The sequence below is a fragment of the Nansenia antarctica genome (assembly GCF_963989245.1).
Source record: "Nansenia antarctica genome assembly, chromosome: 5".
NCBI lineage: Eukaryota > Metazoa > Chordata > Actinopteri > Argentiniformes > Microstomatidae > Nansenia > Nansenia antarctica.
Window position 1 is genome coordinate 33087252 of NC_137690.1, and position 27956 is coordinate 33115207.

At 43.6% G+C, this 27956-nt stretch overlaps 2 protein-coding genes across 2 annotated transcripts; one reads left to right on the forward strand and one right to left on the reverse strand.

Moving 5' to 3' along the window:
* Positions 1-3961: 3961 nt before the first annotated feature.
* On the reverse strand, positions 3962-16825 carry LOC308157972 (prominin-2-like; the record flags this gene model as incomplete). The annotated part of the gene is made up of 20 exons (XM_080531565.1): positions 3962-4075; positions 6550-6639; positions 7214-7282; positions 7620-7700; positions 8022-8111; positions 8702-8848; positions 9027-9111; positions 9300-9403; positions 9551-9674; positions 10084-10242; positions 12487-12514; positions 12908-12971; positions 13200-13268; positions 13609-13796; positions 14223-14312; positions 14804-14867; positions 15094-15214; positions 15326-15540; positions 16309-16355; positions 16639-16825. The coding sequence occupies 20 exons, from the start codon at positions 16823-16825 to the stop codon at positions 3962-3964; spliced, it is 2136 nt and encodes a 711-aa protein (XP_080387691.1).
* Positions 16826-20292: 3467 nt separating this feature from the next.
* Positions 20293-27810, forward strand: tmem150aa (transmembrane protein 150Aa; the record flags this gene model as incomplete). Its single annotated transcript, XM_080531149.1, has 7 exons — positions 20293-20430; positions 22291-22338; positions 22558-22644; positions 23090-23157; positions 24273-24400; positions 24712-24889; positions 27503-27810. The coding sequence occupies exons 1-7, from the start codon at positions 20366-20368 to the stop codon at positions 27808-27810; spliced, it is 882 nt and encodes a 293-aa protein (XP_080387275.1). The 5' UTR covers positions 20293-20365.
* Between the last annotated feature and the right edge of the window lie 146 nt (positions 27811-27956).

The window sequence follows — 27956 nt, forward strand, 5'->3', positions numbered from 1 at the left end:
TATCCGAGATCCCCATCTTGACAAGTCATCTAAGCCCTCCGCTCTGTGTAAATCTGCCATGGCGCTGGAATTATTTACAGATAGGCTTGGCCTAACTGACCCCTGGAGGTCCTCTCACCCATCCACCAAAGCCTTTTCATTTTTCTCCCACGTACATCGTTCATACTCGAGAATCGATTTCTTTCTCGTCGACAATAGACTTTTGCATTGGACTGACTCCAGTATGTACCACAGCATTGTGATCTCAGACCATGCCCCCACTTCAATCGATATACACTTCCCTAACCACAACCTCCCATCCAGACAGAGACTCTCTCCTCTTTTATTAACCAATACACGTTTCAGAATATTCTTTTCGGAAGAGATCACCAACTTTTGTTCAGATAAATGATACCCCCGGCATTACGAAAGGCACCTTGTGGGAGGCGTGTAAGGCCTATCTGAGGGGACAGGCTATTTATTTTGCGTCACAGATGATACAGCCAGCATGGTAGGGATTATAGATGAACTCCAAAGGCGGATACAGCCAGCATGGTAGGGATTTCAGATGAACTCCAAAGGGTCGACACGCAGTACGCGGCCTCCCCCACCCCTATACTTTATAGCCAACGCCTTAAGCTCCAGGCTGAGTTTGACCTTTTATCAACAGCTAAAATCGAAAGACAATTGCTGAAATCAAAACAACGTTATTTTGAAATGGGTGAGAAGGCTGGCAAACTCCTCGCCCATCGGGCCAGATCTGCAGCTCTCTCTAGTGATCCCCAGGATAAAGTCACCAGAGGGGACTATTGTCTCTGACCCAAATGCAGTGAACAAAGTCTTCCTAAACTTTTATTCTGACCTTTATTCCTCTGAATACTCACCTGAGGCCTGGAGAGACCATAACCCTCTGGAGCGGATCACATTTCCCAAGGTTAGCGCTAATTTGGCTAATGAACTAGGAACATCAATTTCGACTGCTGAGGTACAAGAGGCAATTAAACAGCTACAGAACGGCAAATCCCCTGGCCCGGATGGTTACATTATAGAATTTTACAAATCATATTCACATCTAATCTCCCCGCTCTTGGCTAAAGTTTACAACAAATCCTTTGTTAATGGTCGACTGCCCCCAACTCTATCTAAAGCCACTATATGTCTCATATTGAAGAAAGACAAAGACCCTCTTGACTGTGGCAATTTTAGGCCTATCTCCCTCCTCAATGTGGACCAAAAGGTCCTGGCTAAGGTCTTAGCCTCGCGACTACAACAAGCCCTACCAACCTTAATTTCATTAGACCAGACTGGCTTCATGGTTGGGAGGAATTCCTCTTCTAACAACAGATGGCTGCTCAACATAATTAGCTCCCCCAGCCCTATCGCCCCTGAGGTAATAATATCCCTAGATGCTGAAAAAGCATTTGACAGGGTAGAATGGGAATACCTGTTCTATGTTATGGATAGGTTTGGCTTTAGCTCAGACTTTATTGCTTGGATCAGGCTGCTCTACAAATCCCCCATGGCTTGGGTTCTCACCAATGGTGTGAGGTCGCTTCCCTTTGCTCTCCACCGTGGCACCAGACAGGGATGCCCCCTCTCCCCTCTCCTATTTGCTCTAGCCATCGAAACCTTGGCCATTTGGCTCCGGGGGGAGGAGAGAGTTGAAGGCATCACCAGGATGGGCACTACTCACAAGCTGTCACTATACGCGGATTACTTGCTATTATATGTTTCCAAGCCTGTCTCATCCCTCCCAGTCGTCAAAGACATCTTAATACAATTCGGCAGATATTCCGGTTACAAGCGAAATTTCAACAAAAGCGAGCTCCTCCCCATTAATAAATTAGCTAAGAAATTACCCCGGTCCTCCCTCCCATTTAGAGTTGTCCTGGATGGTTTTAAATACCTGGGAGTTTTCGTTACCACCTCATTTGACGACCTCTTCGCAAAAAACGTCCGCCCTCTCATCGATAAGGTTAAACTCGACATGACTCGGTGGTCCTCTCTCTTCCTGTCCCTGACGGGCAGAGTTAACCTGGTTAAAATGGTGGTTCTCCCTAAACTTCTTTACTTGTTCCAGCACGTCCCAATCTTTATGAGCAAGTCCTTTTTCCGTCAACTAGATCAGCTGATATCCTCGTTCTTATGGGCTAATAAACCCCCACGTATTAAGAAAGCTATCCTACAACTTCCCAAAAAATCAGGCGGTTTAGCCTTACCCAACTTCATTCAATATTACTGGGCGTGTAATATTGATAAACTCCGTCATTGGTTCAAAGACAGGGCCGAAACACCTCCCTCATGGGCCCAGATAGAGCTACAGTCATCAAAGGTCTCCCTTCAGTCTCTCCTCACTGCACAACTCCCTCTAAAAAATCACAATATCTCCCAAAACCCAGTTGTCACCAATTCGATTAAGATCTGGCTACAATTTCGTAAACATTTTGGACTTGATAAACCCTCTACCCTGGCCCCAATCTATGAAAATAATTTATTCCCACCCTCTTCTTTCGACCCCACCTTTCGTACCTGGCGTGACAAAGGCTTAGTTAGTGTCAAAGATCTCTACAAGGACGGACTTTTTACAGACTTTGCAGAGCTCTCATCCAGGTTTGAACTGCCCCAATCTCACTTTTTTCGTTTCCTCCAGGTCAAACATTTTATTAAAACTAAATATCCCCACTTCCCCAATCATCCACCCGGGTCTCAGTTTGACTCTCTACTCAGTCCAAAGCCTGCTCAGAGACGCTCTATCTCCATAATTTATGACTCCATTGACTCCCTCAACCCGGCTCCAGCAGCCTACCTGAAACAGACCTGGGAACAGGAAATTGGGGTGCCGATACTTGACGATCAGTGGGAGCAAATCCTTGATCTAGTCCATTCAACTTCAATGTGTGCTAGACACGGCTTATTACAATGCAAGGTCCTCTTCAGAGTACACTACACGAATGCTCGACTGGCAAAAATATATCCAGACACCAGCGACACTTGTAACAGATGCAAACAATCACCTGCTAACCATACCCACATGTTCTGGTCTTGTCCGAAATTGACAGACTTCTGGCGTCAGGTCTTTGATACACTAGGGACGGTTTTTGGCAGGAACCTCGAACCTGAACCTCTCACAGCCCTATTTGGAATCGGTATCCCACCGCCTACAACACCCACAACTCTACTTGCAAGGTGACTTATCCTATTCAAATTGAAGCATACCCTCCCCCCCTCACATAACAGCTGGCTCAAAGAGATCCCGAACCATATCAAATTAGAAAATGTTTTATTTTCATTTAGAAATTACAACACAACCTTTGATATGACTTGGAAGCCTTTCGCCGACCACCTGAGTAAGACCACCATTCAACCAGATGATGATTAGATGCCACCCCCCCCTCCCCCTGTTTGGGGTTATGCTTTTAGTTTGTGTTAATTAAATTTCGTTTAATTGCATTACTTTTCTCTCAGGGACATTACCATTACGTATTATTTTTTGTTATCAATGTCGAACTGTGGGTGGGAAACACCTAGGGGAAGCTGTATAGGAGCTGATGGAGTCATGTTTTGGCTCTCCACTTTCTAAGTCTTTGCTACTGTTTATATATATATACATATATACTCATTTACTTTTTTATGTAACGCTGCCTACATGCTGTTATACATGCCTAACCTGAGCCAGCTCACCCGAACACCCCATGTATATTGTAATGTGTATTGTCTAATGTGTCTGTCTAAAAAAATAAAAATAAAAAAAAGAATTAAGAAGAAGACACAATTCAAATATGGACCATGGGAGCAAAATCATTTAGATCATTTGCAGCGGAGCTTAAGTAATAAGCTCTTTAGCAGCCAATGAATTCAATGCAATAAAACGTCAGAATTGACGCAGGAGCAGGGGTTTCTCTGTCCCACACCACAAACCAGGTTCAGGGAACACCTCTGGTCCAAGGCAAAACACTATCTTGTTCTGGGTTTATGTGTCGTCTTACCCAAAAATAGAGGTAGGCATGGGCTTCAAGCGTCTTGCTGTATAGATGCTGAAGATCACTCCAGGGACCAGGAATGCACAACACCATCCCAAACACAGCCAGAATGCATTCTTCAGAGAGAGAGAGAGAGAGAGAGAGAGAGAGAGAGAGAGAGAGAGAGAGAGAGAGAGAGAGAGAGACAGAGACAGAGAAAGAGAGAGAGAGAGAGAGAGAGAGAGAGAGAGAGACAATGAGACAATGAGACAATGAGATGACTGAGACTAAAGCACATGCTCAGTCAGCAGAACGTAATGGAAACACTTGCAGTGTCAATTGGGATTTGTGAGTGAGTTGGACTTGTGATCGGAAGGTTGTGAGTTCAAATCCCGCCTGAAAACCACACCACTACTAGTGTGCCCTTGAGTAAGGCACTTAGCCCTCAGTTACTCCAGGGGGAATGTCCCTGTAATTCGTAATTGTAAGTTGCTTTGGATAAAGGCGTCTGCTAAATGGCAAAATTATTTAATTAATTATTAAAAAACATGTAGTAAATCAGAAATCAGAAATTTGCCAACTCCCGCTATTGTAAGTCATTGAATGTCATTCAGGCACGGTCGGTCAGTCAGTCACTGTCAGTGAAGCGTTGTTTGTTTGTCCGAGTTGTCAAAGGGGGCGTGGCTTAGTGATAGGTCCATTGCCTGGTCGAATTTCCCTGGTCAGTCACGTTCACGTATAAGCCAACACAGGAAATTCCATCGAATCTACTGGGAAGGCTCATACTGTATGTGTGAAAGGGGTTTAAATCGGAGTGAGCTCTGTGTATCAGGTAGATGATGGCATCATCCACACCAATGTCTGCCTGGTAAGAAAACTCCAAGGATGTCTTGCTAGCACCAGTCTTTCCATGGTCTTCTAGATGTGGGATGTCAAGGCTACCAGTCTATAGTCATTCAGAACACTGGGGTTCCTTGTCTTTGGTACAGGTACCAGGCAAGATGTTTTCCACATTGATGGAACCTTTTCCAGACTGAGGCTGAGGTTAAAGAGCTACTGGAGTCCTCCACACAGCTGGTCCGTGCAGACTTTGAGCACCCTCGGGCTCACACTGTCAGGGCCCGCAGCCTTCCTGGTGCAGAGTTCCCCCAGGTCTCTCTTCACCTGAGCCGTACTGATGAACACACTGGAGCGGGGAGGTCATTGGTGGTGGGGGGACCATCGGCTATGTGTGGGTGGGCAGAATGATGGGGGGCGCGGAAGAGTTGTAAAGTGAGGAAATGGTGGGGCTGAAGAAGGAGGGGAATGGAGCCAGGGGGAGGAGCTGGGGGGAGCTGGGAGGAGCTGGGAGGAGCTGGGGAAGCCAGGGGGAGGAGCCGGGGAAGCCAGGGGGAGGAGCTGGGAGGAGCTGGGGGGAGCCAGGGGGAGGAGCTGGGGGGAGGAGCTGGGGGAGCTGGGTCCTGGGGGGAGCCGGGAGGAGCTGGGGGGAGCTGGAGGGAGGAGGACAGAGTGGAGAGTCATTGGTGGAGCTGGGGGGAGGGGGATAATGAGCCCCCGAGCCAAACTTGTTGAAGAACTGGTCCAACGGTCTCCAGAGTTCGATGTCCGGGCAACAGACACTTTCCTTCACGTTGCCAGGATGACTGATTTATGGCCATGCAAACAACTTGTCAGTTCATTGTTGGAATTTGGTAGTTTTTTGGTAGTTTTGCTCTAGGCACAGGGTCAGCCATATTCGGCGCCCCTGGAGCAATTGGGGTTAAGTGCCTTGCTCAAGGGCACATCTTCCTGAGGCAGGGACCAAACCAGCGACCTTCCGATTGCTAGCCTGGAGGCTACCGCCACCACCCATTAGGTGTCGTATATTGTGCCGCCACCTGCACCTTACTGTAGCGTAACCTGTTCCTAACATTGTTAATGTCATCTATTATATGCATATTTCGTATTCGTCTTTTCAAAAGATGCCAATCGAGAGAGGACGCAGGCGTTGTTTGTTCGCCGCTTCTCCGCCTGAAATCTAGATATACTTGCAGTATACAGAGTAGATCCTACAAAGACACTTAGATTTAGATTTAGTAATCAAAAAATTATAATATGATATGATGTAGATATGATAGACATGATATGATAGATATGATGTATAGATATGATAGATATGATAGATATGATATGACCACTTTTTTTAAAAAAATGCCGGTCGAGAGAGGACGCTGGCGTTGCTTGTTCGCCGCTTCTCAGACCGAAATCTAGGTGTAATTGCAGTATACAGAGTAGATTGTCCTACAAAGACACGTAGATTTTGATTTAGTAATAAAAAAATGAATTAGACCTCTATACTTTCTTTTATTTATTTTTTGTTTCTTTTTATGTTACTACTCAATCTTTTCAATTTGTAAAGCGTCTTTGAGTGTCTAGAAAAGCGCTATATAAGTCTAATGTATTATTGTTATTATTATTATTATTTGTTGTATTTGTACTGATGTAACCCCTTTGTTTTTAAAGCATGTTCGACGCAACACAAATGTCTTTTTCGAGAGGCAATGGATGATTTAATCCAGTCACAAGTGCATGTACTGTATGGATGGAACATTGTGACACAGATGTTACTCACCCATGGACCAATCACATTCAGACAGACTGCTGTGTACACGTTGTCTAAAGACACAGCCAGCCAATGGCAACCCAGGACATCATTCAAGATCTGTTAACACGAAGGCAAGTTGTCACTCACAGAACATCCAAACACTCGTAAGTTTGTGTCCTCACCAGAACTGCTTTGGTAACTTTTACAACTATTATACTGAAAATCAAGTATGAGGAACTGAATCATTACTCGCCACTTACACAATATCCTTAACTCACCAAACACCAAAGGGTGAAAACAAACGACGACAATGATTTACAGTTAATTTACAGTCAGAATGAGTACTTACCTCTCTACCATTTTAGGTTTGTCGGTTTCTAGTAGGCTACGCTACAGTATCATGAGCTTAGAATTATAAGGTTCTATCTCCGTTTAGGGCAGTTCAGAGATATTGAGTGTCAAAGTTTTTACATTCCATTATGTTTTGTGAGATGGAACCTTTGTATTTTATTAATTACTAACTATAAAAACAACACCACACAGGCATTAATAAACACTTAATGGATCAGATTATGTAAAAAAAAAAAAAACGTCACGGTATGTCAGCGTGTCGGCATAATGTTCTGAATCACTGAGCAAAGTGACAAGACTAAATCCTTTCTGTAATCTTGCGGTATGTTAGTATACCTACCGTATGACGGACCCAATCTAGGTACCGGACCAGGGATTGCTGTCCTTTCTCCAAAATACACAGAGTCACCTGTCAGAGAATAAAACACGCTCAGTGTGATATGGAACTGTGCCATGGAACCACCATACTGTAGCTAGTAAAAACCCCTGGAGTAAACAAGAGTCTTCATTTATTGCAGCTATAGTGAAAAGCTCCTCATTAAAACTGCATAGCAAGTGAGTCTATATACACGCATAGGAAAAGGGCCTAGCCCTGTTAAAAAAACAACAACAACATTGCATTCTATTTTTGGCCACTCCATATCTTTCTCTTGTTATACTCGGCCCCCCATCATACACCTTTTTGACTTCCACTTTTTGATTTGTCAGCCACGGTGAAGAACGTGGAGGAAAAAAAGGTCTCTTACGTTCCCTGTGATGAGAGGGACCTGCGTGCGGAGAGCAACTTCAGTTCGGCTGAAGCTGTCCAGGGTGGTTTTCACATTGGCCTATAGGATGAGAGAAATTATCTGGTAAGGGAATGCTGCTTCAATCACCCACAAACCGGATAGTCCACCTGCGATTTAGACACACCCGATTTCAAGCGATCCTTTTCAGTCATTAACCCGTACCTTGTAGGTTTTGCTGATCTCCCTCAAGGCTGTCACGCTTGTGTTCATTATTCCCTGAGTGATGACAAAATGAAATAATGGACCGGCGAAGACAAGGGCATTCACTGATAGCTGGCATGAGTCAAACTGATTATAGATCACATGATGATGTAAACGTTTTTTTTTTCCCACATCAACTTATTTGAGAATAGAACTCACTGCATCCGACGTCTGCTGCTTGGCCATGTCATCCAGTTGTCTGGTGTTTGCAGCCTCTGCTGTCAAATTTTCTTTGATTTTCTCATTTGCCTAGGGATATACAATAGTGCATAATGCTCTAGATTACAATATACACCGTTCACTGCTACTGTCCTTTTGTTTTTAAACTTAAGAAGATTGGGGCTGAACAGAATATCCACTGGCTATACTTCCTTTACTGCACATAACGTTTTTTATGTATTGTAGTGTTACAATTTCTTTAGCTGTGTAGTTTTATTGAGTTAATACCGATGTCTGGTCTACATTTCATGTGAAGAGCTGCAAGGGAAATATGTTGAATTCAAAATTGTTGATGCGTTGAATACTTATTTCCCCCACTGTACTTGTTGTAAGTCGCTTTGGATAAAGGTGTCTGTTATTATTTTTATTTTTTTTATGTAGATGTATATCTTATCTCATGAAAACTCACTGGAAGTTCCGCCTTCTCGTCCAGTTCATCTGCAAAAGCCGCGAGGTCTCTCTTCATAACTGGCTGGCTGAGCTGTAGTGGCAATACACATAGAACTGTGATGGACAGTAGCTGTCTATGCAAAGTACAGATTGAACACCTACGCACACACACACACACACACACACACACACACACACACACACACACACACACACACACTCCTTCATACCAGCAGTAAGAACATCTCATAGTCGATACTGTCTATCCCACTGTCTCTAAACTCCAGCAGACCCTGTCTCCCTTGGTCAGGCAGCAGCTTCAAGTCACCCACGTTGACTGACAGATTCTCAGCTGTCTGCTGGAATCCCTCCATGTACTAAATGGAAGGAGAAGACGTTTTTTTGGGAAGGTACAGGTACAGGTTTTTCATTAAAAAATCTAAGTCAAAGATGTACAGAATCATTGGCCACCGTTCCAAAACATGACACATGTGCAATCAGTCAGAATTAGCACACAGTGAAATATGAATATGCCACATTTGATGACAAAAAAACCTTGCTGGCATTCAGAAAGTCCTCCAGGTCAAACAGCTGGTTCATCTCCATGCTCTGGAACAGAGAGCGGCCCCTCGCGCACCCACTAGAACAAAGAGCAGAGTGACAGGGCAGATATTGTGTTAACCCAGAAACAGAGTGTTCCAACAGTTAGAAGAATGCAGTTTGACTGGCCAGAGAAAACAATGTAGTAGTGAAAATCAGGAGTCATTGTGGAATGCGTGGTGCCATGACAGAACAGGCCTGGCTATTGTTAGATGTTAGAGTTTTTACCGGTAGATGGCAGAGGAGCTGGAGTTCAGTCTGAGAGTCTGGTTGGTCTCCGAGCCGTTAGCGACGTTGACACTGATAAACAGATCCATACGCTGGTCTACAAACTGTGTGAACGGAACGATACAGTTGAATACACAGTTTTGTCCTTTCACATTTTGGGGGGGATTTATTCAACAGGCTGTTGAACCCTATTTATGTACAGTAAGCAGCATGACCTGACTTGACATACAAGCATGTTTGGGAACCCTTACATGGAAGATCTGGCCACGAGCCCAACTCCTGCAGCCCAAGGTGTGGACATTCCCCCCGATGAACAAGGTGACGAAGACCATGATGATGAACAGCCAGGAGAACAGGAGGCTCAGCACCACGGCGCTGTGGAACCATAATCACAACAAGCTAATGTAGACCGACACAGCCAGCACGGCTAGAAAGGTCCTTACAACAAAACCATCATGTCTCAAAAGGACCTCGAAGCTGTGAGGAGCAGATGCAAGGCAGAATATCGTGAGCTTAGAATTATAAGGTTCTATCTCCGTTTAGGGTAGTTCAGAGATATTGAGCGTCAACGTTTTTACATTCCATTATGTTTTGTGAGATGGAACCTTTGTATTTTATTAATGTCAACATTTAAAAAATAACACCACACAGGCATTCATAAACACCTAATGGATCAGATTATGTAAAAAACTCAATTTTGACAAAAATGGAGATAGAACCTTATAATTCTAACGTCACGATATATCTGATCACATGTCAGTTCATAGCTCAGTGAGGTACTTACGCCTTGAACAGGCTGACCGCTGTGTGTTCTAGGCGGGCCTGTGGGTATGTGGAGTAGACGGTGGGGTTGAACAGCACAGGCAAGCCAAGACAGAGAGCAGCCACCAGCAGAATGACCACGACCAGCATCACAGTGCAGAGCGCAGCTGCCACTGCCCACCTGCAGGGGGCGCCAAAGAGAACACAGCGAAAACAAGAATCATCTGATCAGAAACACATGATGTTGACACAAATGTGGTACTGAACTGGACTATGGGACACATGTAGGTGACAAGACAGCTGTCTACCAATGTCTGGTGAAGATGGTATCAGAATAGTTACAAGCAGTGGCGGCTGGCCAATAGAGGGCGCTAGGGCGCCGCCCCCACCTTCCAAAGCGCCCCCACTTCCTAGTTGCTACTTGTAAAAGTTTTTTTTTAATAAAAATAGTTTATTCATAAAATGCGGCTGATATTCTGTCGGCGCCTATCAGCATTAATTAAAAATCCTCCAATACAATAAACATTGTATCTGTGTGTGTGTAAAATTCACTGTGAAAATACATAGGATAGGGAGTCGGGGACACCGGACGAATGGCAGTCTATGGCAGTCCAAATACTTTTGGCTTACACGTGAGCTGTAGCAGCGCTCCAATTGGCTGTCTCCTATTTCTCGGTCGGGGCGCAAAAAATGGGCCCCGAGCATGCGCAGATTATAGGCTTACCTAGGCTGCAGCCTAGGGCCACTACCACTAGGGGTAGTAAAATAAAAAAAATGCGTGAGACTTGAGAGCCCTGAATATCCGGTTGTTAAGTCTGACGTCAAACATGACGTTTTGCAATTTCCGGGTCCAAACCAGAAATTCTCCGCACCAGAATACCAGTGTACTACAGCGGTAGAATGACAGTTTAATCGTTTTTTAGACTCGGATCTATTCATACAACAAGGGACACAGCACTTTCCTGTTTTCCCCATATTGTCAGGGTATTTGAGCCTCGGAAAAGCGCTATATAAATATAATTCATTATTATTATTATTGCGGCATTTCGAAGACAGCGCCTCAGCCAACTTTGGACCCGGAAACACGTCGCGACTTAACAACCGATATTCGGACAGACAACAGGAGAGGAGAGCAACAGAGAGACAGACAACAGGAGAGGAGAGCAACAGAGAGACAGACAACAGGAGAGGAGGGCAATAGAGACAGAACTGAGGTGAGGTGAGCAACAGAGATAGTTCAGGATGATAACAAACAGTTCAGTATGACAACTAATAGAAAGACAACTGTATGATTATAGAGTTTACATGTTCAAGGAAATATTGTATGATAATAGAAAGGTACACTTTAATGTAATTAAAGAAGTAACAAAGAACACATTTATTATCACAATTGCATTGTGTTCCATGTCTTTCTCCATTGAATGCCTAGTTGAATGCCTAATTGAATGCCTAGTTGAATGCCTAGTTGAATGCCTAGTTGAATGCCTAGTTGAATGGCTAAACAAGACAACTGTCTGGACAGTACTGCTAGAATTATTCACCTTACCGCTGCACAGATAGACAAAGGGTATAAGTCCATTCTGTTAACATTAGGTCTACTCTGCTAACAAAGACTATTCCAGTTGATTTGTCAGTTGTTGTGCATTATATTTTTGTTGTGTTTGCAGTTTGCCCTTTAATAAGTTATATATATATTCTCATGCTAAAATCGACTGTAAATCCAGATTTTAAAGTTGATATTCTTCCCCGTGGAGCATGCCCCCATAACCTGTGCCCCACCCAACATTTTTATCACCAGCCGCCACTGGTTACATGGCTACGTGAGAGGAAATCTAAATACCGTTGTCACATGGTCAGGCATGCGGGCGCAAACCACCCTGAAGTACATAACTTCCTTTGGAACCATGCCAATAGATCTTTCGGAAAATGTGATACATTTCCGCGTTGTTGAAAAATCAATGACACATCGCTAGTCAACGAAAGCCCCTTTCACACATAATTCCCTGTATATTACATGGAATCCCAACCTGGGCCCGCCAGTGATTTTCGCCGTTCACACATGAGCTAATTGCCCGACAATTGCCGTGTTGCTCCCTTTCACACATGTCGGCATTCCCGGTTTTCACTGTATACCTCCAACATTTTGTTAAAACTATCATTTTGATCTCATTGATGGTTAGTCCGTGCATCCATAGCTCCATCTATGAATTCAAGAGTGGTTAATTTTTTTCCTGCCCCATCCCTCAACTGTTCACCAAAACAGTAGTGGTGGGGTAACCGCTTTGTTGAATATTGTTTGAATTCCAGATTGCCACTTTATGTGTCTAGAATACAGAGATACTTTACTGATCAGGTGCTGCTGTAATAATACAGTTCTATGATTGATAAACATCATTATGACAGTTATATTATATATAAATATTACCTGACATAGTCAAAGAGCAGTAGTGGACCTGTGAAACGCCTCACAGACACTCTGATCTTAGACACAGCGTCAGTGAGAGACTGGAGAGACGGGAAATTCGAGCTGGAGTTCGTTAACCGCTCTTGCGTCACATTCAGTTCTAACATGAGAGCTATTATGAAAAAAAAAAAAACAACAACAAAAAGAGGAAAGAGTGCACATTAGTTAAGATAATATCCAAAGTGTAAGACGACTTGGAGAGAGAGAGAGGTCATGCAGCATTTCATATGTTCATAATAATGTATCGGTAATGTAACTGTATCAAATTGCAGGTTTGACCCATAGCTATTTAACTGGGAATTGCTTTGAGAAGATTGTCAATGACAGCACATGAGTTATTTCTAGAGAAGAAATTGTTTTATTCCTGTAGGATTACTCTCACCTTCTACTGTGGGTGCTACTTGGTCTGAACAAAGTTGAGGGATGGCATGGAAGGATAAGTTACCCTAGTAAAGATGTATTCCGTCAGATAAACAGATGATTTCAGTTTGATGATATCCTGTTCAATGCGGTAAGATATATCATATATAATTTCAATTCTCTATCTATGTTATAAGAAAATGTACATTTTCTAATTGTAAAATGCATACAACCAAAATGTAATTCCCGTAACCATTGCATTGAACCTTTAACTTGGACATTTGATTGATTAACCCAATCCTGTTCATGCTCACTTGTTCAACAAGGCCTTCAAGGTCGGAGGCAGGTGGCATTCCCTCCAACTTGTCATCCACACTGGGGATCTGCCGTAAAAACACAATTGCAATTCCTGTAACATCAACTAATACCAGACTGTAACATCAACTAATACCAGACTGTAATATCAACTAATACCAGACTGTAACATCAACTAATACCAGACTGTAACATCAACTAATACCAGACTGTAATATCAACTCATACCAGACTGTAACATCAACTAATACCAGACTGTAATATCAACTAATACCAGACGTAACATCCACAATCTAAAGGGTACATTTTGTTTTCATTGATCGGAAGCTGAATCCTTTGCTGCCACCAGACATGCAACCTGGATTAGAGGCCAACCTGGATTAGGGGTAGACATAGGGTATAGCATACCAGACTATAGTCAGCAACTGTTTCCAGATTGCTAGGGTCAGGGACGTCACAGACTTGGCAGGAATCTTCAAGGACCTTCAGTCGATTCTGCAGTTTCAGGAGCTGGCTTTGGAGGGCTGTCTGTCTGGTCTGCAGGGCCGTCCTCTTCCTCTGAACCATCTGCAGGTTCTCAATGGTACCATTGGCATCTGAGGATATGCAGTGAGAAAGGTACATGTACTGTATGCCACAAACATTTATTCACATCCAGTACCTGAATAAAAAAAGATCAGAAACGACATTAAGACAGCCATCAAGTAGATCAAGTAGACTTGTCAAGAACCTTCAAGAAGACTTGTTGAAGACTGGGTGTAATCTTACTGTACATCCTTATGAATGTATACAAAGAAAACAGGGACAATGAAAACTCTGTGGGTTGTGAACTTGTGATCATAGGAGGTAAGGTATGCCCAGAGAGAAAGGCACACTCCCTGTATCTCAGTAAGAATTGTATTATTATTATTATTATTATTATTATTATTATTATTATTATTATTACAAAACCTGGGACATGTTATCAATGGAATGTGAAGGAGCAAAAATATGATATTATAATTATATAACAGGAAACACACCTTCAACAGAAGCCGACAAGTCAGCCAGAGCTTTGTTGACGTCACTGTTGAAGGATGAGATCAACGTTGCACCAATGGTGTCATCAGCATCTGGAAGTATAGTGTAGAGTATTGTATTGTATAGTATAGTATAGAGGATTGCATATGTCAGTATATTTATGAACATCTTTAACAGAGAGGACATTCAACTTGAAGAACAAAACTCAGGTAAACATAACTAACCCTTTTGATAACTTATATGTAACACCAACTGTGTTGTTAATGTATGTATGACGTAATGTGTCATCTAATGTTGGTGTGTCCTCACAGGTGCTGCTCATTCAGTCCAGCCTACACCTGTTTATTTAACACCTGTCTATGTAATGGCTGACATGCACCAGTTTGTTTGTAAGACTTGACAAAGACTTTTTGCATCTGGAACGAGAGTGTGCGGCTTCTACTTTATCCTTTAATATTCTGCTCCGTCTCCAGCACCTCTCCCTAGTTTTCTGCGGTGTGTTCTCTTCTTTTTCAAACATAACCACCCCAACAACATCAAACTCAGGTCAACATAACCAACCCAACCACATCAATTGTATTACCATTTATAGCCTTTAAAACTTCTGCCTTGGGAATGGAGTACTGTTCCATGATGGTTTCCACATTCTGGAAAGGAAAATAAATGCTGTATCTTATGTAAATGTCAAGTACAAAACAAATGTCAAGTGGAACAAAAGACAAAGAATCCTTCTAATCACTTGGAAAGTTGGTATTCTCTTGGGTGTTAGCAGTTTATATGAGTAACTATTAGAACAAAAGTCAAGAATAATATACCAACTATCTAAGAGAGCGGAAATATCTTGTGGGTGGAGTGTTATGGTGTCAGCCAAACCTGAGGAATAGAATTCAGACGGTCTTCAATGATCCCTGCATTGGTTTCCAAATGATTCAGGTTCGGGTGCATGCTCTCACGGACTGTACCATTTGTCCTTATGCCTAGAATCACCCCTATCCTGCACACAAACACATCCATTAATATCTGCACAGTCAAAAAGACACCAGATATATAATATATGAACATAACAATACAACTAGAGAGAGGGAGAAACCAGAGACTTTCTTACAGGAGTAAAAAGGTGATGAGAATTAAGCAAGCTGCCACGCCAATGTCTTGATGGTGGCATGATGACGGTGTTGGTGACTGGGGGCTAATCTCTGCCTTCATGGCATGAGTGCAGGAATGCTTCCAGGCCAGAACTCCACCAGCGATGGGCATGAGTAACAGGTAGAGCACAGCCAGAATCAAACACACCAGGTACCCTGCCTCATATCGCAGCAGCTGTTGAGAGGGAGGAAACACCCGTGACATACAGATCAAAACAATCAAAACGACAAAGAATAAGCAAAATCAGCATTTAAAATACAGGACATTCATAATGATTAGGATTGGTATCACAAGCTGTTCTTATGAGAGAGCAAATCCTCATACGGTTATGGCAGGTGGGAGCCTTACTGCCTGAAATCAGTTGTGGGAAACACATCTAGGAACTGAGGTTGAACTGATCTGAAGGGCTCAGAATCATTGTTGTGACAAGACTAATCTTCTCCATGCCCCTTTGACATTGATACATGAAGAAGTATCATTCAAAACAGCGGAGGTAGAAATCTGAGCCCGTCTAAGACGATTTCTGCCTCCACGCCTTACCGTTGTTATTAAGAGAACAGAAATAGGATCTGAAATATGAAGACGTAGTAATAATAATAATAATAATAACTTTTTATTTGTATAGTGCTTTTCCTGCAAACGTTGCAGCTCAAAGTGCTCCAATAATTATATAATCATAATTAAATGATTTTGTAATTTAAAGGCAATATTAAAAAGATGGGTTTTTAGTCTTGACTTGAACATATTTGCTGAGATTGCATCCCTAATGTAAACTGGCAGTGCATTCCACAATCTGGGTGCATAAAATTAGAATGTTTAAGTCAGAATCTATAATCACACCTAGATTCTTAGCTTTCATGTGTGCCGTTTGAAAGCAAGGTTCCCATGGTATTGGAGTAAAGACGCAGAGGTCGAGGGTTGGCTACGATCACTGTCTCTTACCTGAGGAATGTCCTGTGGTTGATTATGAACCACCCTAGAGATGATATCTGAAATGAAGCATTTGCAACGTCATTGTTTGTTTTGGGAGCAACAGGATTTAGAAGCTACACTATTGGCATAAAGAAAATGAAGTCACTTTTATGTGGAAATGGAATTGCTTGTGATTATGAGACATAAAAGGCTTCATTAAAAAACCACAGATTAAAAATTTATTTGTTGTCCATAATGAAAAACTCCCCTGTGCAACAGATATGATTGGAAGGAATACATCCTAAATCAACAAGTCATAATGCATCATAAATCAACAAGAGGGGTGTCAATGTTCCCTACCCTCTGGGAAAGGATTCGGCTGTACTGACTCGAGAAAAACACGGGCAAAGTTATAAAGGGGTTCCAGGCCACTGGTGGAACGTTCCACCCGGCGGGGGGGAGTCTGGCTCAAGGAGAGGAAAGACTGTGTGTGGTTGTCTCTGTCGAGGCAGCGCTGGGGGGAGGCTGCATCACTCAGGACCAACATGACAGCCCAGAGAGAACTGCAGAGTAACAGACCCATCATTCATCAGGTCCTCCACACCCTGCTGAGATAACCACAAATATGATTATTAAAATGTATATGTTACGGTACATGTGGGAATACGGTACATGTGGGAAAACTAGGGTTAGGGATAGGTGCTACGTCGACTTGGTCCATGCTGGCATGTCTAACCCTAACCCTAACCCTAACCCTAGCACCTAACCCTAACCCTAGTTTTCCCACATGATGTACCGTATTCCCACATGTACCGTAACATATATACCGATACTGATGATGATACTGATGATGATGATGATGATGATGATGATGATAATAACATCAGTGATGGGAATATTCACTGTGATTCTGGCAGTAAGAGGAAAATATTATATCCCATATATATATATATATATATATATCATTATCACTAAGTTATTATCACTGTTTTTATCCAAAATTGTGTTTTATATTTTTATGTGGTATTTCATTTCATTGATGTTGACGTGACTGTAAATATTCTTGTATTTCAGTTTCACAAACTGCAAAAAGAATATTCAATAAAAAACTTGAAACTTGATTAATTAATCTACTGTTGTTATCATGTTATCATTTTCAACTTTCATGTACTTTCCAGCATTTTTTCTAAATGAAATATTATCATTCTATATAAATGAATATGATATAAACTCCTCAAAAAAAAGTTTGGAAACGTTATTTCAGTCGATTCTTCCTCCCCTTTAATAATACCAATTGGTTTTTGCATGATCCTTACAAGTTGTTCCTCGTTGTAAAGGTGACTAATCAGGCTTTCCAACGATATAAAATACAATACCAATTGGTATTATTAAAGGGGAGGAATAATCAACCAAAATAACGTTTCCGAACTTTTTTTGAGGGGTTTATATGTCCAGGAGGTTTTCAGAGCAATACTCCCATGACACAATATACAATTAGATCCTACGTTTGACTCTACTTAACATGGCCAATTAATTGGACTAGACGTACAACATATTCATGATAACCACACATGTAAGACATCATTTAAGCCATAATGTTACCTTTCATTGAAGGGAGAGAGACTTTCCTCCATAGACGTCCGTCCTTCAAGCTTGCGTGCACCATTGTGTTTTATTGTACTCTATACAGGTACAGGTTGTATCGTACGAACATAGTTGACATAGTTGACATCTAGGAGGAGACCTATGAACCCGTTAAACTGGATTCTGTCCCGAGTCAACATGATTCACCCAGTATGAGGGACAATAGATCAATTTAGGCATATATATGATGGGAATACATTTAACATCTGTGAAAAATGCTGTAGTCCTATTCTTTTAGCAAACGTCCTGCAAGCCTTTTTTGTTTTGCATTGGTTTGGAACCACTGTTCTGTAGACTTGTCTTGGCAAAGGCAGGTGTTTGGCAGGCGGGCGGGCGTATCTCTTCTGTCTCTTGCTTCTCTAATTTATTATATATCTATTTATTTAATTCGTTGAATAACACATAACTGACACATATCCAGTAGCAAGTTCACCCGTTGATACATTTGACGGAGGGGATGTTGTATTAGAGCTATTTTATTTCATCTGTGGCATTAGCGTATTTTATTTATTTCGTTATTTATTTATTTATTACGTGAAGCCTGGGAACATAAACTTTTCATTGGTCGTCGGTAGGCTGGGTCGTTGTTGCCCTGCCTCTGTCACCATGTTACTGGGTAATGTAGTCTTACTACGATGTCTAAAGGCGGGTTTGTGATGGACATTCAGGACGAAAAGACTACAGTTACAGTGTCGGTGCTCGAGTGCCACGCAAATTCGTGTGGGGGGCCCGACAGAGAGGATAGTTTTAAAGGGAAATCAAGGTTGTTGAGGTCCGTGTTGGGAACAGCAGGATCTGGGGTATGTGTACAAATTATTTTCCTGATATTTGTTAGACATACACTGCTGCGGACCTTTACCTGACATGTGTAAAAGGTCTCTCTTGTCCGCATGCTAACATGCAAAAACATAGCTTGGGGGTCAAAGCTAGCTAGCACGCCTAGCTCCTCTCTTTTGTTCGATGTCAGCTAGGTAGCGAACTATGCTATGCTAACTATGCTAACTATGCTATGCTAACTATGCTATCTGAGGCTAGGTAGCTAACTATGCTATGCTAACTATGCTAACTATGCTATCTGAGGTGGAACAGTAGCTATATCTGGGGAAGGGTTAGCTCGCCAGTGTAAACAACCTGTCTGTCAATCAGCTACAAGTTAACTTACAAATCCACCAAGGTACTGACTGCACTGTCGCCCCAGACAGGGGGGTCTCCTGGCTCTGCCAGCTAGCTGCTGTGTTGTTATGGTGATGAGCTGAGTGGACTATTAGGCTAACAGCTTGTAATGTTAGCAAGCTAGCTCATTTGTCAACTAGACTAGCCAGGAAAGGTACATCATGGTCTGGAAAAAGAAGTGTTAATTATTTGTAATACGAGCAATATATGCTGACTACAGTGCACATGTATCAGACATACTACTAGCTCGTAGTTGTGACAGATATGTGAATGTTACCTGCAACTACCAGAGTTTTTGCTTGCTGTCAGTGTCATAGCTACTATCTAAAGTGGACCACAAAGGAATTAGCATGTTATACCTTGTAACCATTTGACTGCCTCAAGTCAAAGTAGGGGTGATCTTAAAAAGAGATCGCTAATTGGGTGGCTACAATTCTATCCCAAGTCAAAATTGAGTTGTGAAGTACAGTTAGCCTACATGATTAGGCTGGAAAAGAATAGCTCCTTTTTATTCAGACCTTTACAATGTGATTGCTTGGAACAGGTCATTCTCGGTTCATTCCAATCCGTTTGAGCAAAGGTCAGACACAGAACTGCACTTTGCAAAAATGACACTGCTCACAATGGCCTCTAATGCTTTTGAAATGACTCCAATCAACACAGAATAATTTACCATGGCCTGTCCACTTTTTGCAAGTACTTTGCTGCTGTCAAAGGCCTGTATATATATATATATATATATATATATATATATATATATATATATATATATATATATATATATATATATATATATAAGGCCTGTGTTATAGAGATTTTCGAGTAATCAAGTCAATCAAAGTTAAAACATAACACTACCCCCCCCCTTATCTCCTTTCCCCTCCCCCTGCTCCTATACCTCACATTTACCCGTTTGTTTCTCTCTCTCTCTCTCTCTCTCTCTCTCTCTCTCTCTCTCTCTCTCTCTCTCTCTCTCTCTCTCTCTCTCTCTCTCTCTCTCTCTCTCTCTCCCCCCTCTTCTCTTCTTCTCCCCCCTTTCTCCTGTTATTAGATATCTGCTGGTTGCAGTGAGTGAGGTAGCAGAGTGCAGTGTGCCATCTCCCCCCCCCCCCCCCTGTCCTCCTCTCATGTCCCCCCTCATGTGTGTCCCTGCTTGTTAGTGTCCCCCCCACCCCCCCACCTGCCCCCCCCCCCCATTGTCTCGCTGCTCCAGGCCCGAAAGCCCTCCTCTCCCTCATGCTTTGGACAAAGCCAGCACCCTGCCAGCCCAATGACTGCCTGGATCGTCCTGCCCGTCAGTCTCTCTGCCTTCTCCATCACAGGGATATGGATAGTGTGAGTGGTTCACCATCACAGGGGTTAGAACGTGGTTTATAGAGTCATGTACCCCTGTAATACGAGCAATATATGCTGACTACAGTGTACATGTATCAGACATACTACTAGCTCGTAGTTGTGACAGATATGTGAATGTTACCTGGAAGTACCAGAGTTTTTGCTTGCTGTCAGTGTCATAGCTACTAGGGCTGGGTATCGCCACTGATTTCCCAAAACGATTCGATTCCGATTCACAGCTTTCGATTCGATTCGATTCGATTCAATTCCGATTCGATTTAGTTACAATATCAATTTTCCTTGAATATGAAGAGATTCTCAGAACTAATGCTATAAATGGTTCAAGGAACCCTATATGAATGAATGAATGAATGAATGAATGAATGGTCTTTATTATATATATATATATATATATATATATATATATATATATATATATATATATAACATGTAGCATTGTTAAACATATCAATGTTTACATTAAGAATTGACTCCAAAGCAGTTACATGAATGTACTTCTTATTGGAACATAAATGAACATCATTGACAAACATTTTGCTAAATCAGACACTACAAAAAGTGCTTTTTAACGTGCTTTACTGCAGCCAGTGTAAATAAAGGGGCTACAAACATAGCCTATCGGTAAACAAGACATCACATATCCCTCAGGACTGTCTCAAATAGCTTATTTGCATATATATATATACACAAAATAAAAATGTGCAAAACTCAAACGAAAATAGTGCAATAGATGAGGGTATTTTGGGGAACAAAAAAACACATTGTAAACCATAATGTCCATGAAACTAAAGCCCTTCATTACTGCTTTCTCACTTTTTGGAGATTGGAAGATTTTATTCAGGAATAAACATAATTGGAAAATCAATGATTATTAAAATACTGTAGTATACAGTAACAATAAGTTAGTGGAAACACCACAAATCTACGGAACCACTTATTGAGGCATCACCCTGACGTGAAACATGGAAAAGCGGATCCGAAACAAGCCTCGCTGATAAATTGGCAAGTGATTGGCAGGTACGAGTCCATTGCTCTGGATGTCCAGCTGTCACACGTTATGGCAACTCTCTGCTGGCTGAAGTGAAGTTGCGATGTCACGTTTCACCTGCGCGGACATGTCTGGGACTATCACTTCACTCAACTGTTTGCGTGTCAGTAACACGTAGCGTGGTTCTAGTACACTGACGACACTGACGACGCTGTAGTAATTTGTTGGGCACGCGGAGAATTTGATTGTAATTTGCAACCAAACGTCTTTATCAGCGAGGCTTGTTTCGGATCCGCTTTTCCATGTTTCACGTCAGGGTGATGCGCCTCAATAAGTGGTTCCGTAGATTTGTGGTGTTTCCACAAAATGTAACCTCCACTGCGCACAGCTTGCATATGGCTTTGCTTTTGTCCTGCTCATCTCTATCGTCATAATTTGTACATCCAAAATGCACCCAGACATCTGCCTTTAAGCCTGGTCGTTGCGTGAGATATGATAAATTCTTGTAGTGCGAGATCTGGCCACGAGATCTCGTTGCGGGTTGAAGCTGCACAAGCAAAAATAAAATAAAAAATGAAAGATCGATCTCGGGATTTATGAATCGATAATCGCTCATTCAATGAAGATCGATTCGGAATCGGGAAATCGATTTTTTTAACCCAGCCCTAATAGCTACTATCTAAAGTGGACCACAAAGGAATTAGCATTTTATACCTTGTAACCATTTGACTGCCTCAAGTCAAAGTAGGGGTGATCTTAAAAAGAGATTGCTAATTGGGTGGCCCCCCTGCCTGTCGTAACAACTTATAGTTGTTGACTTTGTTTCGTCTTTTTTTTCTTCTCCCACACAGCTATGCCATGGCTGTGATGAACCATCATGTTTGCCCTGTGGAGAACTGGTGAGCGATGTTGAAAAAAAGAAAAGAAAAAAGGGGGTCGTCGTGGTGGAAGGCTTCATGTTGGACGTTTGATCATGTTGTTCAACATGTTCAATTCTTCTGATATTGAGCCTTTCATACATGTCCAGTGTTTTGTCCTCAGATATCTTCAGGTGGATTGAACACGGAGCTGATACTTTTTGGGGGGTTTTAACCGCTGGGTGGGTCTCCTGTGTGCAGGTCTTACAACGTCACGTGTATAGAGGAGATCGCCCGGCCAGGCTTCCCCAAGACCTGCTGCACCATCCAGGACATCCCCCTCATCAGGTCTCTGCTCCCCAGCCGCTCTCTGCACGTCTGCCACACAGGGACTTTGTTCGTCTCTCTCAGTGAAAAATCCCCAGTCGCTGAATAAACAGACTCTGTTACGTCTGTATTATTAGTCTGACTGGGGAATGAGGGCACAGAACGTCTTTGTGTCCGTCACTGTGCATCATCCTGTGAAACCGACTGATGATTCATAAAAAAGCTGAGTTGTCAGTGAAGGCCAAGCGTGTCATCGTGGGAACAAAGACATGTGAAGTCAGGGAGGGAGGTTAAAGGTTAAGTCAGGGAGGGAGGTTAAAGGTTAAGCTTATTTGTCAGTGACGTGTGTGACTGTCTAGAACACTCAAAATCCTGGTTATGCGATGTTCATATGATTTGATGGTGAAGGCCAGCGGATTTCCCCTTTTTCCCCCCATTGTGTGACATTGTGTCTCTCTCTCTGTAGTAAGTGTGGCTCGTTCCCTCCAGAGAGCTGCCTGTTCAGTCTGATCGGGAATGTCGGAGCCTTCATGGGTAAGACTTCCACCGTGCCTCCGTGCATCCCACGCGCCATGACAACATCTGAAAGGATCACACGTTCAACGACCACATACATTTTTGATGAGTCACAGTGATGGTGACTTAAAGGGGTGTGGTTCACATACCTGAAACACCTTATACACCTACGTACCGGCCACATATAATAAACATATCTCGGCCTCTCTTTTTCGGCACTTGTAGTCAACAGGTGCACAATAGATGCATAGACGCATATGAGTTACCATCAAATTACCATTAAAACCGAAAATGATTACATTTTCTGCATTATACACTTGATTCTTGTTTGGATTGAATGCAGAGGCTAGGCTATTGTAGCCACTAGGCAGCAGCACAGAGGTCTGCTCAGGGTGTCTTTAAATAGGCTGGGCTCTGTAATCAATAATGGATGTGGCCTTTCCCCCGCTTCCCCTCCTCAGCCTCCACCACCTTCCTCCATTACTTATTTTTCTGTGTTATTTGGAATGGAATGGACTTTATTTGTCATTGCTACAGTACAGGTACCAAACAACGAAATTTAGGGAAATAGAAATTTATCCCCCATCTCTCTCTCTCTCTCTCCCTCCTATTTCTCCTTGTCTCTCCCCCTCGCTCTCTCAATCCCTCTTCTCTCCCTCCTCTTTCTCCTTGTCTCTCTCTCTTTCTCTCCCTCCTCTTTCTCCTTGTCTCTCTCTCTCTCTTTCTCCCTCTTCTCTTTCTCCTTCTCTCTCCCCATCCTCTTTCTCCTTGTCTCTCTCTCTCCCTCCACTTTCTCCTTGTCTCTCCCCCTCGCTCTCTCAATCCCTCTTCTCTTCCTCCTCCTCTCTCTCTCTCCCTCCTCTTTCTCCTTGTCTCTCTCTCTCCCTCCTCTTTCTCCTTGTCTCTCTCTCTCTTTCTCCCTCTTCTCTTTCTCCTTCTCTCTCCCCCTCCTCTTTCTCCTTGTCTCTCTCTCTCCCTCCACTTTCTCCTTGTCTCTCTCTCTTCCTCCCTCTTCTCTTTCTCCTTCTCTCTCCCCCTCCCTCTTCTCTTCCTCCCCCACTCTCCCTCCCTCCTCTCTCTCTCTCTCCCCCCCTCCTCTCTCTCTCTCCCCCCCTTCTCTCTCTCCCCCCCAGTGGTGATGGTGTGCTTCCTGCGCTACGCCCAGGTGATTGAGCACAGCCATGGATGCTGGATCAACACCAGCGGCCTGGTGTCTGGCTGCACCAACGCGGTGGGCCTGGTGATGGTGGGCAACTTCCAGGTATATCTCCTGTATGTCCTCTACGTCCCGGTCTAGAACCCCCGCTGACAGAGAGGTGTGTCCCCTGCTCACAGCTCACAGCTACTTTTGTCTGTGTAAACTGACCCGGGGGTAAGGCATACAGTATTGCTAAGTTGTTTACTTGTGGCCGACGTAGTCATGGTTACACGACGTAGTCGTGTTATTCATGTCTCTCCCCTCTACTTGATTAGACTCTCAAGCGCTGACTTTTTTTTCCCGACGTCTTTTTTTTCCGATGTTTTTTTTCCCCCTTGGTCTAACCAGCTTCCACCCCCCCCCCCCCCCTCTAGGTGGACCATGCCAAGTCTCTCCACTATGTGGGCGCAGGCGTGGCATTCCCCGCGGGGCTGCTGTTCGTGTGCCTGCAGTGCGTGCTCACCTACCGGGTGGCGGTCACGGCGCTGGACTACTGGATGGCGCACGTCCGCGTGGGGCTGGCCGCCGGGGCCCTGGTGTCACTCGTCCTCAGTATCCTTCCTGCCTGCCTGCCTGCCTGGTTGGTTGGGGGGGGAGCGGGGGGGGGATGGGGGAGGGTATCAGGTCTATTTTAGAGGTCTTATCATTGGTGTCAAGATGGGTTCCTGTGGTTTCAACAACAGGGGATTGAAAGGCTGTTGCTGCAGTAGGAGGCTTTAACCAGAGATTTCACCTTGTCGGTTCCATCGCTGCTCAGCTCAGCTCAGCTGGTCCAAGCTCAGTTTGCATGTGTAAACAGGGGTCTGATGTGAACATTATCACATCAAGCAATCCACAAACGTGGGATGTAAATGTGTCATAACTAGGGAATCGCGAAGTGGTTCCAGTTGAGAACTGGTAACAAATAGTTTGATGCATCTGAATCGTACACCTCCGAGGTTATCCACTCCTCTTATCGATGCCGGAATGTTTTGCGCGCGTGCTGACAGTTGTCCGAGCGTCTGGTCTGAACATTCCAATCAAAAAATGTTGGAGCAAGTCGGAGAAAAATGTTATGGTTGTAGCTTGATTGGTATTCTAGAGAGTATTATATACACGCATCTACGTGTAACAAAACAGGTAATAATTATGTTTATGGGATGAATTAACGTTCATTTGAATGAATTTTAAAAGATGAAAATGGCAATGTTAGTTAATGAGTATCTACTGTCAACATCACTAAAGTTAGCAACAAATAGCTAGCTAACGTTAATGTTAACACGATAACGTAAAATTGTTGGCCGCCAGCGAAATAATGGTAGTGTTATCGTTGGTGTCCGCCAGGTTTACAGTTGGTGTGTAAAGACTTTTACCGTTTATAAATTAACTGATTTCAGAGCACTCTATTGGCGCTTCTCCATTGACCAGACCGGGATGGTACAGGACGGCACGCATTTGTATCTTACCCGTACCGTATTTTCAGAAACGCTTCTCCATTATACACAACAGACCTGCCTCCCAGAATCCATTTCGCACCGGCTGGCAGCGGGGATTTTTAAACCTCCATTCGCTAAAAGCTGTATTTTGGCTTAGTTTTAATATGTTTTCAGGCGAGAAAGTAACCATATATGCTACAGCAAGCACAATAACAACCAAATTGTTCCGTCTGAAGCGACAATACTGGGACCATTCGTGACGTGAGTCGTGATTGGGCTACAGGCAGTTAAATACTAGGCGAATGTGTGTGTAGGACACGAATAAACTTGGATTTCATGCATTTCAAGTGGCATCTTTGTAATCATGATGACGTAGTCATGTCTAAGAATGCATTTCACCATGTAAATTCCCATTATAGTGAAAATACCACCGCTCATCCATGATCAGACTTAGCTGGGGTGCTGCAGCTGAAGAGTATCAAATCTGTGCAAAAAACGATGTTTATTGGGAGCTTTCGGTCTCCAGGCTCTCGGACCATTGTAAACAACAGCAGTATGACGCGTCACTTATCGATCAAACCAATCAACGGTCTGCAGCGTCACATCGTAGCACGGATAGTACCTTTCGCTCTGAGTCTGGAAGGGTAGCTAAAATCAGTACGGGTACTAAAAACCCTGAGCAAATTTCCACAGTGTATTTACGAACGTATTTACGAATATGTTTATTATTAAGCTTCATCTTTTGATGTGCTTGCTGCTTAAAGCACAACAGTTTATGCTTGTCAACAGATAACTAACTGCATATACGCTATTTCTTATTACAGTTTTCAGCAGTAGGTGTAATGATAAAATGAATTAACAGGTAAATGTACACTATTTCGCATTATTTGGGATATTTTGAACGGTTTAAAAAGTCCCGATGCCTCTATTTTGCCTGGCTTTGAACTTTGAACTCATTCCCATAGGGATGGTATTGCGGCCAGAACATTTGACCATGCACCGTTACTGAGGGGAAATATCCTATGCTAATAATATTAGCGCCAGGCAGGCTTAGCTCTTTGACTAAGAAACCCTAAATGAAAAGGAATGCTGTACAAATATTCTCCCATTTCATCCATTTTAGATGATGACAGACATACTGTTGCTACAGATAGCTCTGAAGCTACAGCCAGCTGCACGGGCTCATCCAGTTAGTTAATAACATCTTATCATTTCCATCCCTAGTCATCAGTCTTACTGTAATCAAAACCCTCTTCTATGGCCTCTGTGTTGAAACCACCACGCCACCAGTAGACCAGTATCTGGTCATTAGCATCGCTGGGGAGGGTCGTGACCAGGCGTGGATGGGTCGCTAGGAGTTTCTGCTCGGGTCATTAATAAAACATGAGTTCCCTGAGTCGTGTGAAGGCCCTCGGAGATTCGCCCCGGTCCTCCTTCTCCTCCTCCTCCTCCTCCTCCTCCTCCGCCTCCTGCTGCTGTTGGAAGCCACAGGGAGACCAGAAACAGATGTTCTCATGTCTGCCTCACTGGCTGAGCCCTAGTCCAACATATGGGGGGGGAGGTACCAGCGTGTTATTTCAGGCCACCTATTCGGGTGTGCACTCGGTATTGACCAGACCTGTGGGGGGGGGGGGGTTGCTCCCGTCGCTAGATCTAACCCCAGCCCGAGGTCACCGGACCATCACCACCCGGGTTGTATCCGCGTGGTTCCGTCACGTTCCGTCATGTTCCTTGACTCCTAACTCCCCAGGCGGCATCTTCTTCATCCACGAGAGCTTCGTCCTGCAGCACGCGGCTGCCATCTGTGAGTGGGTGTTCACCGTGGACATCCTGGTGTTCTACGGGACTTTCACCTACGAGTTCGGCACGGTCACCCACGAGACCATGATGGCGGGCCTCCAGCAGCTCCACCACCACGGCTCGGGCATCATGCTGGGGGCCGGGGCCCGGGGGGGCGGCGGGGCGCTGGGCGGGGGCACCAAGGGCCTCAAGTCCCCTGGCGGTAGCAGCACCTCCACCCACCTCAACTGCACCCCGGAGAGCATAGCCATGTTGTAGAGAGAGAGAGAGAGAGAGATAACCCCCAACCACCCCCCCCTCAAAATGTGCTGCAGGGGGGGGGGTTTAACACTCAACACAACACAGTCTGATGACAGGACTGGATGAAGAGGGAAGGCGAGACATGACATGACGAAGATGTGACG